The following is an 11,810-nucleotide window of genomic DNA, read 5'->3' as shown; positions in this document are numbered from 1 at the left end:
CTGAACACGATCTAATACTGAACACACTCTAATACTGAACACACTCTAATACTGAACATACTCTAATACTGAACACACTCTAATACTGAACACGATCTAATACTGAACACACTCTAATACTGAACACACTCTAATACTGAACACAATCTAATACTGAACACACTCTAATACTGAACACGATCTAATACTGAACACACTCTAATACTGAACACACTCTAATACTGAACACACTCTAATACTGAACACACTCTAATACTGAACACACTCTAATACTGAACACGATCTAATACTGAACACACTCTAATACTGAACACACTCTAATACTGAACACACTCGAATACTGAACACACTCTAATACTGAACACGATCTAATACTGAACACAATCTAATACTGAACACACTCTAATACTGAACACACTCTAATACTGAACACACTCTAATACTGAACACGATCTAATACTGAACACACTCTAATACTGAACACACTCTAATACTGAACACGATCTAATACTGAACACACTCTAATACTGAACACACTCTAATACTGAACACGATCTAATACTGAACACGGTCTAATACTGAACACACTCTAATACTGAACACACTCTAATACTGAACACACTCTAATACTGAACACGATCTAATACTGAACACACTCTAATACTGAACACACTCTAATACTGAACACACTCGAATACTGAACACACTCTAATACTGAACACGATCTAATACTGAACACGATCTAATACTGAACACACTCTAATACTGAACACACTCTAATACTGAACACACTCTAATACTGAACACACTCTAATACTGAACACACTCTAATACTGAACACACTCTAATACTGAACACGATCTAATACTGAACACACTCTAATACTGAACACACTCTAATACTGAACACGATCTAATACTGAACACACTCTAATACTGAACACACTCTAATACTGAATATGGAGGTGGTCAAGACAGTAGTGGTGTAGAAGGGTTAAATGTAGTTAGAGTTAACGTGACGAGTTAAGGTCAGAGGTCAGGGGAAGGTCTTACGTGATGAATATGGAGGTGGTGATGAGAGCGGCCGTGTAGAATCCTCTCTGACAGTCTGGGTTCTTCCCCTGTCTCTGGTGCATCTCCCCTCCACAGTTCTCACAGCAGCGACACACACAGAAACACAGTCCTACCACGGGGGTCAACACCAGGAATACACAGCCCAGACTCACACACAACAGGAAGCCCGCCTCATAGTAGATCGTCTGCAGGAGGACAGATACCACATTATTAGAGAGAGAACTACCTGCCGGTTAGAGAGATAACTACCTGTCTGACCGGCTAGCTGTCTGACTGGCTAGCTGTCTGACAGGCCTGGTTGGCTGATTGTCTGTCTGTCTGACAGGCCTGGTTGGCTGATTGTCTGTCTGGTTGGCTGATTGTCTGTCTGTCTGACAGGCCTGGTTGGCTGATTGTCTGTCTGTCTGACAGGCCTGGTTGGCTGATTGTCTGTCTGTCTGACTGGCCTGGTTGGCTGATTGTCTGTCTGACAGACCTGGTTGGCTGACTGTCTGTCTGTCTGTCTGTCTGTCTTAGGAGGTGAATTATAGTGGGTGTGGGTGTATTATAGTGGGTGTGGGTGTATTATAGTGGGTGTGGGTGTATTATAGTGGGTGTGGGTGTATTATAGTGGGTGTATTATAGTGGATGTGGGTGTATTATAGTGGGTGTGGGTGTATTATAGTGGGTGTGGGTGTATTATAGCGGGTGAATTATAGTGAGTGTGGGTGTATTATAGTGGGTATGTGTGTATTATAGTGGGTGTATTATAGTTGGTGTATTATAGTGGGCGTGGGTGAATTATAGTGGGTGTGGGTGTATTATAGTGGATGTGGGTGTATTATAGTGGGTGTGGGTGTATTATAGTGGGTATGTGTGTATTATAGTGGGTGTATTATAGTTGGTGTATTATAGTGGGTGTGGGTGTATTATAGTGGGTATGGGTGTATTATAGTGGGTGTGGGTGTATTATAGTGGATGTGGGTGTATTATAGTGGGTGTGGGTGTATTATAGTGGGTATGTGTGTATTATAGTGGGTGTATTATAGTTGGTGTATTATAGTGGGTATGGGTGAATTATAGTGGGTGTGGGTGTATTATAGTGGGTATGTGTGTATTATAGTGGGTGTATTATAGTGGGTGTATTATAGTGGGTGTGGGTGTATTATAGTTGGTGTATTATAGTGGGTATGGGTGAATTATAGTGGCTGTGGGTGTATTATAGTGGGTATAGGTGTATTATAGTGGGTGTAGGTGTATTATAGTGGGTGTGGGTGTATTATAGTGGGTGTGGGTGTATTATAGTGGGTATGGGTGTATTATAGTGGCTGTGGGTGTATTATAGTGGGTGTGGGTGTATTATAGTGGGTATGTGTGTATTATAGTGGGTGTATTATAGTTGGTGTATTATAGTGGGTGTGGGTGTATTATAGTGGGTGTGGGTGTATTATAGTGGCTGTGGGTGTATTATAGTGGGTATGGGTGTATTATAGTGACTGTGGGTGTATTATAGTGGCTGTATGGTGACTTTACCTGTAGCATTAAGACAACGTTCTCCGGCTGCAACAGCAGAACACACAGAGTTACACAGTTAGTATTGCAGCCTGTCAGTGAGTTATACATGATTATATCTCTCTCTCTCACACAGCCTACCTCTCTATAACCCAGAGTTAGTATTACAGCCTGTTAGTGAGTTATACATGATTATATCTCTCTCACACAGCCTACCTCTCTATAACACAGAGTTAGTATTACAGCCTGTTAGGGAGTTATACATGATTATATCTCTCTCACACACAGCCTACCTCTCTATAACACAGAGTTAGTATTACAGCCTGTTAGTGAGTTATACATGATTATCTCTCTCTCTCACACACAGCCTACCTCTCTATAACCCAGAGTTAGTATTACAGCCTGTTAGTGAGTTATACATGGTTATATCTCTCTCACACACAGCCTACCTCTCTATAACCCAGAGTTAGTATTACAGCCTGTCAGTGAGTTATACATGATTATCTCTCTCTCACACACAGCCTACCTTGCGATAGTCTTCCAGTTTTATCCCTCCCATGTTCTGTTGGATGACTTTTACGATGAGATCTGAGAACACAACACAACCTCTTCAGCCAATCACATAACACACGCTTGTTAGCCAATCACACAATACAATAGTCATTAGCCAATCATATACAACAGTCGTTAGCTCCTAGACGTTTCCACTTCACAATAGCATCCCTTACAGTTGACCGGGGGCAGCTCTAGCAGGGCAGAAATTTGACAAAGTGACCTGTTGGAAAGGTGGCATCCTATGATGGTGCCACATTGAAAGACAATGAGCTCTTCAGTAAGGCCATTTTACTGCCAATGTTTCCTATGGAGATTGCATGGCTCTGTGCTGGGTTTTATGTTGACAGTATGTCTTTATATAGATTGGATGCAGTAATACCTGATCTGTTGCTCAGCAGGTACACACACACACACACACACACACACACACACACACAGAAAGACAGAAACTTTTTTAAATATGAGGGGACAGGTAAAGTGGGTTGGGGCTGTGTTCTAGAACTGTCTGGCCAGTTAAAAGCTGTTCTAGAACTGTCTGACCTGTTAAAAGCTGGTCTAGAACTGTCTGGTCAGTTAAAAGCTGTTCTAGAACTGTCTGACCTGTTAAAAGCTGTTCTAGAACTGTCTGGTCAGTTAAAAGCTTTTCTAGAACTGTCTGGTCAGTAAAAGCTGGTCTAGAACTGTCTGGTCAGTTAAAAGACCCTCCTGACCACTCTGTAACGGCTAACAGCTAACAGCTAGCAGTATTACAATTCACTGCCCTGTTCCACCCTCCTGACCACTATGTGACGGCGAACAGCTAGCAGTATTACAATTCACTGCCCTGTTCCACCCTCCTGACCACTCTGTAACAGCTAACAGCTAACAGCTAGCAGTATTACAATTCACTGCCCTGTTCCACCCTCCTGACCACTATGTGACGGCGAACAGCTAGCAGTATTACAATTCACTGCCCTGTTCCACCCTCCTGACCACTCTGTAACAGCTAACAGCTAGCAGTATTACAATTCACTGCCCTGTTCCACCCTCCTGGCCACTCTGTAACGGCTAACAGCTAACAGCTAACAGTATTACAATTCACTGCCCTGTTCCACCCTCCTGACCACTCTGTAACGGCTAACAGCTAACAGCTAACAGTATTACAATTCACTGCCCTGTTCCACCCTCCTGACCACTCTGTAACAGCTAACAGCTAACAGCTAGCAGTATTACAATTCACTGCCCTGTTCCACCCTCCTGACCACTATGTGACGGCGAACAGCTAGCAGTATTACAATTCACTGCCCTGTTCCACCCTCCTGACCACTCTGTAACAGCTAACAGCTAGCAGTATTACAATTCACTGCCCTGTTCCACCCTCCTGGCCACTCTGTAACGGCTAACAGCTAACAGCTAACAGTATTACAATTCACTGCCCTGTTCCACCCTCCTGACCACTCTGTAACGGCTAACAGCTAACAGCTAACAGTATTACAATTCACTGCCCTGTTCCACCCTCCTGGCCACTCTGTAACGGCTAACAGCTAGCAGTATTACAATTCACTGACCTGTTCCACCCTCCTGGCCACTCTGTAACGGCTAACAGCTAACAGCTAACAGTATTACAATTCACTGCCCTGTTCCACCCTCCTGGCCACTCTGTAACGGCTAACAGCTAACAGTATTACAATTCACTGCCCTGTTCCACCCTCCTGACCACTCTGTAACGGCTAACAGCTAACAGCTAACATAATTACAATTCACTGCCCTGTTCCACCCTCCTGACCACTCTGTAACGGCTAACAGCTAGCAGTATTACAATTCACTGACCTGTTCCACCCTCCTGGCCACTCTGTAACGGCTAACAGCTAACAGCTAACAGTATTACAATTCACTGCCCTGTTCCACCCTCCTGGCCACTCTGTAACGGCTAACAGCTAACAGCTAACATAATTACAATTCACTGCCCTGTTCCACCCTCCTGACCACTCTGTAACGGCTAACAGCTAACAGCTAACAGTATTACAATTCACTGCCCTGTCCCACCCTCCTGACCACTCTGTGACGGTGAACAGCTAGCAGTATTACAATTCACTGCCCTGTTCCACCCTCCTGACCACTCTGTAACGGCTAACAGCTAACAGCTAACAGTATTACAATTCACTGCCCTGTTCCACCCTCCTGACCACTCTGTAACGGCTAACAGCTAACAGCTAACAGAATTACAATTCACTGCCCTGTCCCACCCTCCTGTTATGTAAGGGTCAGTATATAGGTAGACAGTGACTAGGTTTGTTCGTCAGCCAGTGAAGAGTATTAGGGAGTATAAATATGGCCATGTCCACAGGGATTACACTGGGGCCTTATACAACCTGACAGAGAGAGAGACACACACACACACACACACACACACACACACACACACACACACACACACACACACACACACCACCCTGATATAGGTTGTGACACTAACAGCAGCATCAACAGGTCGAGTACAATAGAGGCCACAGAGATGGGGGGAGGAGAGAGGGAGATCTTGTTGACATGGACTCTACCTGTGTGTGTGTGTGTGTGTGTGTGTGTGTGTGTGTGTGCCATATGGCTGGTGGATTAAGGTGTTAGTCCTGGGGACCAGGTGACAGCAGGGAGAGAGCCAGCCGCAGTAAAGGCTTAACTGATAATTGATTAGGCCTCTAATCTAATAACTCTGACCCTGCTACTTAGAAACACCAATCCTACTGCACCGTTCCAACGTGACCCGGCACACACACACACACACACACACACACACACACACACACACACACACACACACACACACACACACAAACACACATTCAGTCAGTAGCCTACCTGTGGTCTGGTATACCAGTGCTGTGTTGATGTTATCATAAACATGACATTACCGAGGCAACATTATGACCTACTGCTGTTGTTACCGAGGCAACATTATGACCTACTGCTGTTGTTACCGAGGCAACATTATGACCTACTGCTGTTGTTCCCGAGGCAACATTATGACCTACTGCTGTTGTTACCGAGGCAACATTATGACCTACTGCTGTTGTTACCGAGGTAACATTGTGACCTACTGCTAGTTAACTTCTCTACCTGGTGAACCAGTGATTGATTCATTGATTAATGTCTCTGATTGGTCGGGCAGATAGAAACATTGATTGAAAAACGGATTAATGTCTCTAATTGGTCAAGCAGTTGACCTGTACCAGGTGTGGGTCAGAATCAGTACCTGGTTAGAGAGGGAGAACGACAGTCAGCATACATGCTCACCTGCTAAACGTGATAGTAGACCTACATGCTAAACTGATAAACCTGACAGTAGACCTGCATACTAAACCTGACAGTAGACCTACATACTAAACTGATAAACCTGACAGTAGACCTACATACTAAACCTGACAGTAGACCTACATACTAAACTGATAAACCTGACAGTAGACCTACATACTAAACCTGACAGTAGACCTACATACTAAACCTGACAGTAGACCTACATGCTAAATCTGACAGTAGACCTACATACTAAACCTGACAGTAGACCTACATACTAAACCTGACAGTAGACCTACATACTAAACTGATAAACCTGACAGTAGACCTACATACTAAACCTGACAGTAGACCTACATACTAAACCTGACAGTAGACCTACATGCTAAATCTGACAGTAGACCTACATGCTAAATCTGACAGTAGACCTACAGTGGGGCAAAAAGTATTTAGTCAGTCACCAATTGTGCAAGTTCTCCCACTTAAAAAGATGAGAGAGGCCTGTAATTGTCATCATAGGTACACTTCAACTATGACAGACAAAATGAAGAAGAAAAAAATCCCAAAAATCCCATTGTAGGATTTTTTATGAATTTACTTGCAAATTATGGTGGAAAATAAGTATTTGGTCAATAACAAATGTTTATCTCAATACTTTGTTATGTACCCTTTGTTGGCAATGACAGAGGTCAAACGTTTTCTGTAAGTCTTCACAAGGTTTTCACACACTGTTGCTGGTATTTTGGCCCATTCCTCCATGCAGACCTCCTCTAGAGCAGTGATGTTTTGGGGCTGTTGCTGGGCAACACGGACTTTCAACTCCCTCCAAAGATTTTCTATGGGGTTGAGATCTGGAGACTGGCTAGGCCACTCCAGGACCTTGAAATGCTTCTTACGAAGCCACTCCTTCGTTGCCCGGGCGGTGTGTTTGGGATCATTGTCATGCTGAAAGACCCAGCCACGTTTCATCTTCAAGAGGTTTTCACTCAAAATCTCACGATACATGGCCCCGTTCATTCTTTCCTTTACACGGATCAGTCGTCCTGGTCCCTTTGCAGAAAAACAGCCCCAAAGCATGATGTTTCCACCCCCATGCTTCACAGTAGGTATGGTGTTCTTTGGATGCAACTCAGCATTCTTTGTCCTCCAAACACGAAGAGTTGAGTTTTTACCAAAAAGTTATATTTTGGTTTCATCTGACCATATGACATTCTCCCAATCTTCTTCTGGAACATCCAAATGCTCTCTAGCAAACTTCAGACGGGCCTGGACATGTACTGGCTTAAGCAGGGGGACACGTCTGGCACTGCAGGATTTGAGTCCCTGACGGCGTAGTGTGTTACTGATAGTAGGCTTTGTTACTTTGGTCCCAGCTCTCTACAGGTCATTCGCTAAGTCCCCCGTGTGGTTCTGGGATTTTTGCTCACCGTTGATGTGATCATTTTGACCCCACGGGGTGAGATCTTGCGTTGAGCCCCAGATCGAGGGAGATTATCAGTGGTCTTGTATGTCTTCCATTTCCTAATAATTGCTCCCACAGTTGATTTCTTCAAACCAAGCTGCTTACCTATTGCAGATTCAGTATTCCCAGCCTGGTGCAGGTCTACAATTTTGTTTCTGGTGTCCTTTGACAGCTCTTTGGTTTTGGCCATAGTGGAGTTTGGAGTGTGACTGTTTGAGGTTGTGGACAGGTGTCTTTTATACTGATAACAAGTTCAAACAGGTGCCATTAATACAGGTAACGAGTGGAGGACAGAGGAGCCTCTTAAAGAAGAAGTTACAGGTCTGTGAGAGCCAGAACTCTTGCTTGTTTGTAGGTGACCAAATACTTATTTTCCACCATAATTTGCAAATAAATTCATTAAAAATCCTACAATGTGATTTTCTGGATTTTTTTCTCATTTTGCCTGTCATAGTTGAAGTGTACCTATGATGAAAATTACAGGCCTCTCTCATCTTTTTAAGTGGGAGAACTTGCACAATTGGTGGCTGACTAAATACTTTTTTTGCCCCACTGTACATAATAAACCTGACAGTAGAACTACAGTGCCTTGCGAAAGTATTCGGCCCCCTTGAACTTTGCGACCTTTTGCCACATTTCAGGATTCAAACATAAAGATATAAAACTGTATTTTTTTGTGAAGAATCAACAACAAGTGGGACACAATCATGAAGTGGAACGGCATTTATTGGATATTTCAAACTTTTTTAACAAATCAAAACCAGAAAAACTGGGCGTGCAAAATTATTCCGTTTTATATCTTTATGTTTGAAGCCTGAAATGTGGCAAAAGGTCGCAAAGTTCAAGGGGGCCGAATACTTTCGCAACAAACCTGACAGTAGACCTACATAATAAACCTGATAGTAGACCTACATACTAAACCTGACGGTAGACCTACACAATAAACCTGACAGTAGACCTACATAATAAACCTGACAGTAGACCTACATAATTTACCTGACAGTAGACCTACATACTAAACTGATAAAGCTGACAATAGACCTACATACTAAACCTGACAGTAGACCTACATACTAAACCTGATAGTAGACCTACATACTAAACCTGACAGTAGACCTACATAATAAACCTGACAGTAGACCTACATACTAAACTGATAAACCTGACAGTAGACCTGCATACTAAACCTGACAGTAGACCTACATACTAAACCTGACAGTAGACCTACATAATAAACCTGACAGTAGACCTACATACTAAACTGATAAACCTGACAGTAGACCTACATGCTAAACCTGACAGTAGACCTACATGCTAAACCTGACAGTAGGCCTACATACTAAACCTGACAGTAGACCTCCATACTAAACCTGACAGTAGACCTACATAATAAACCTGACAGTAGACCTACATACTAAACTGATAAACCTGCCAGTAGACCTACATACTAAACTGATAAACCTGACAGTAGACCTACATACTAAACCTGACAGGAGACCTACATAATAAACCTGACAGTAGACCTACATACTAAACCTGACAGTAGACCTACATACTAAACCTGACAGTAGACCTACATACTAAACCTGACAGTAGACCTCCATACTAAACCTGACAGTAGACCTACATACTAAACTGATAAACCTGCCAGTAGACCTACATACTAAACTGATAAACCTGACAGTAGACCTACATACTAAACCTGACAGGAGACCTACATTATAAACCTGACAGTAGACCTACATACTAAACCTGACAGTAGACCTACATACTAAACCTGACAGTAGACCTACATACTAAACCTGACAATAGACCTACATAATAAACCTGACAGTAGACCTACATACTAAACTGATAAACCTGACAGTAGACCTACATACTAAACCTGACAGTAGACCTACATACTAAACCTGACAGTAGACCTACATAATAAACCTGACTGTAGACCTACATACTAAACTGATAAACCTGACAGTAGACCTACATGCTAAACCTGACAGTAGGCCTACATACTAAACCTGACAGTAGACCTACATACTAAACCTGACAGTAGACCTACATACTAAACTGATAAACCTGCCAGTAGACCTACATACTAAACTGATAAACCTGACAGTAGACCTACATACTAAACCTGACAGTAGACCTACATAATAAACCTGACAGTAGACCTACATACTAAACCTGACAGTAGACCTACATACTAAACCTGACAGTAGACCTACATACTAAACCTGACAGTAGACCTACATAATAAACCTGACAGTAGACCTACATACTAAACTGATAAACCTGACAGTAGACCTACATGCTAAACCTGACAGTAGGCCTACATACTAAACCTGACAGTAGGCCTACATACTAAACCTGACAGTAGACCTACATACTAAACCTGACATTAGACCTACATGCTAAACTGATAAACCTGACAGTAGGCCTACATACTAAACCTGACAGTAGACCTAAATACTAAACTGATAAAACTGACAGTAGACCTACATACTGAACTGATAAACCTGACAGTAGACCTACATGCTAAACCTGACAGTAGACCTACATACTAAACTGATAAACCTGACAGTAGACCTACATACTAAACCTGACAGTAGACCTACATAATAAACCTGACAGTAGACCTACATACTAAACCTGACAGTAGACCTACATACTAAACCTGACAGTAGACCTACATACTAAACTGATAAACCTGACAGTAGACCTACATGCTAAACCTGACAGTATACCTACATACTAAACTGATAAACCTGACAGTAGACCTACATACTAAACTGATAAACCTGACAGTAGACCTACATACTAAACCTGACAGTAGACCTACATACTAAACCTGACAGTAGACCTACATACTAAACTGATAAACCTGACAGTAGACCTACATAATAATCCTGACAGTAGACCTACATAATAAACCTGACAGTAGACCTACATACTAAACCTGACAGTAGACCTACATACTAAACTGATAAACCTGACTGTAGACCTACATACTAAACTGATAAACCTGACAGTAGACCTACATACTAAACCTGACAGTAGACCTACATACTAAACCTAACAGTAGACCTACATACTAAACTGATAAACCTGACAGTAGAACTACATAATAAACCTGACAGTAGACCTACATAATAAACCTGACAGTAGACCTACATACTAAACCTGACAGTAGACCTACATACTAAACTGATAAACCTGACAGTAGACCTACATACTAAACTGATAAACCTGACAGTAGACCTACATGCTAAACCTGACAGTAGACCTACATACTAAACTGATAAACCTGACAGTAGACCTACATACTAAACCTGACTGTAGACCTACATGCTAAACTGATAAACCTGACAGTAGACCTACATACTAAACCTGACAGTAGACCTAAATATTAAACCTGACAGTAGACCTACATACTAAACCTGACAGTAGACCTACATACTAAACCTGACAGTAGACCTACATACTAAACTGATAAACCTGACAATAGACCTACATACTAAACTGATACACCTGACAGTAGACCTGCATGCTAAACCTGACAGTAGACCTACATACTAAACCTGACAGTAGACCTACATACTATACCTGACAGTAGACCTACATACTAAACCTGACAGTAGACCTACATACTAAACTGATAAACCTGACAATAGACCTACATGCTAAACCTGACAGTAGACCTACATACTAAACCTGACAGTAGACCTACATACTAAACTGATAAACCTGACAATAGACCTACATGCTAAACCTGACAGTAGACCTACATAATAAACCTGACAGTAGACCTACATACTAAACCTGACAGTAGACCTACATACTAAACTGATAAACCTGACTGTAGACCTACATACTAAACTGATAAACCTGACAGTAGACCTACATACTAAACCTGACAGTAGACCTACATACTAAACCTGACAGTAGACCTACATACTAAA

General features: G+C 42.2%; 1 protein-coding gene across 6 annotated transcripts in view; it reads right to left on the bottom strand.

Moving 5' to 3' along the window:
* The window catches only part of LOC110515074 (prominin-1-A-like), a 54,033-nt gene that overhangs the window by 37,041 nt on the left and 5,182 nt on the right, over positions 1 to 11,810 (bottom strand). For all 6 annotated transcript variants that reach the window (XM_036972018.1, XM_036972020.1, XM_036972022.1 and 3 more), the window contains exons 2-4: positions 3,091 to 3,152; positions 2,586 to 2,612; positions 1,053 to 1,258 (exon numbers count right to left, since the gene is read on the bottom strand). In XM_036972018.1, coding sequence (XP_036827913.1) covers positions 1,053 to 1,258; positions 2,586 to 2,612; positions 3,091 to 3,152 — 295 coding nt within the window. The remainder of the gene's footprint in view (positions 1 to 1,052; positions 1,259 to 2,585; positions 2,613 to 3,090; positions 3,153 to 11,810) is intronic.

Source organism: Oncorhynchus mykiss, unplaced genomic scaffold (genome assembly GCF_013265735.2).
Source record: "Oncorhynchus mykiss isolate Arlee unplaced genomic scaffold, USDA_OmykA_1.1 un_scaffold_87, whole genome shotgun sequence".
NCBI classification, from domain to species: Eukaryota; Metazoa; Chordata; class Actinopteri; order Salmoniformes; family Salmonidae; genus Oncorhynchus; species Oncorhynchus mykiss.
Note: the sequence above shows the minus strand (reverse complement) of the source record. Positions and strands in the feature narration are given on the sequence as shown.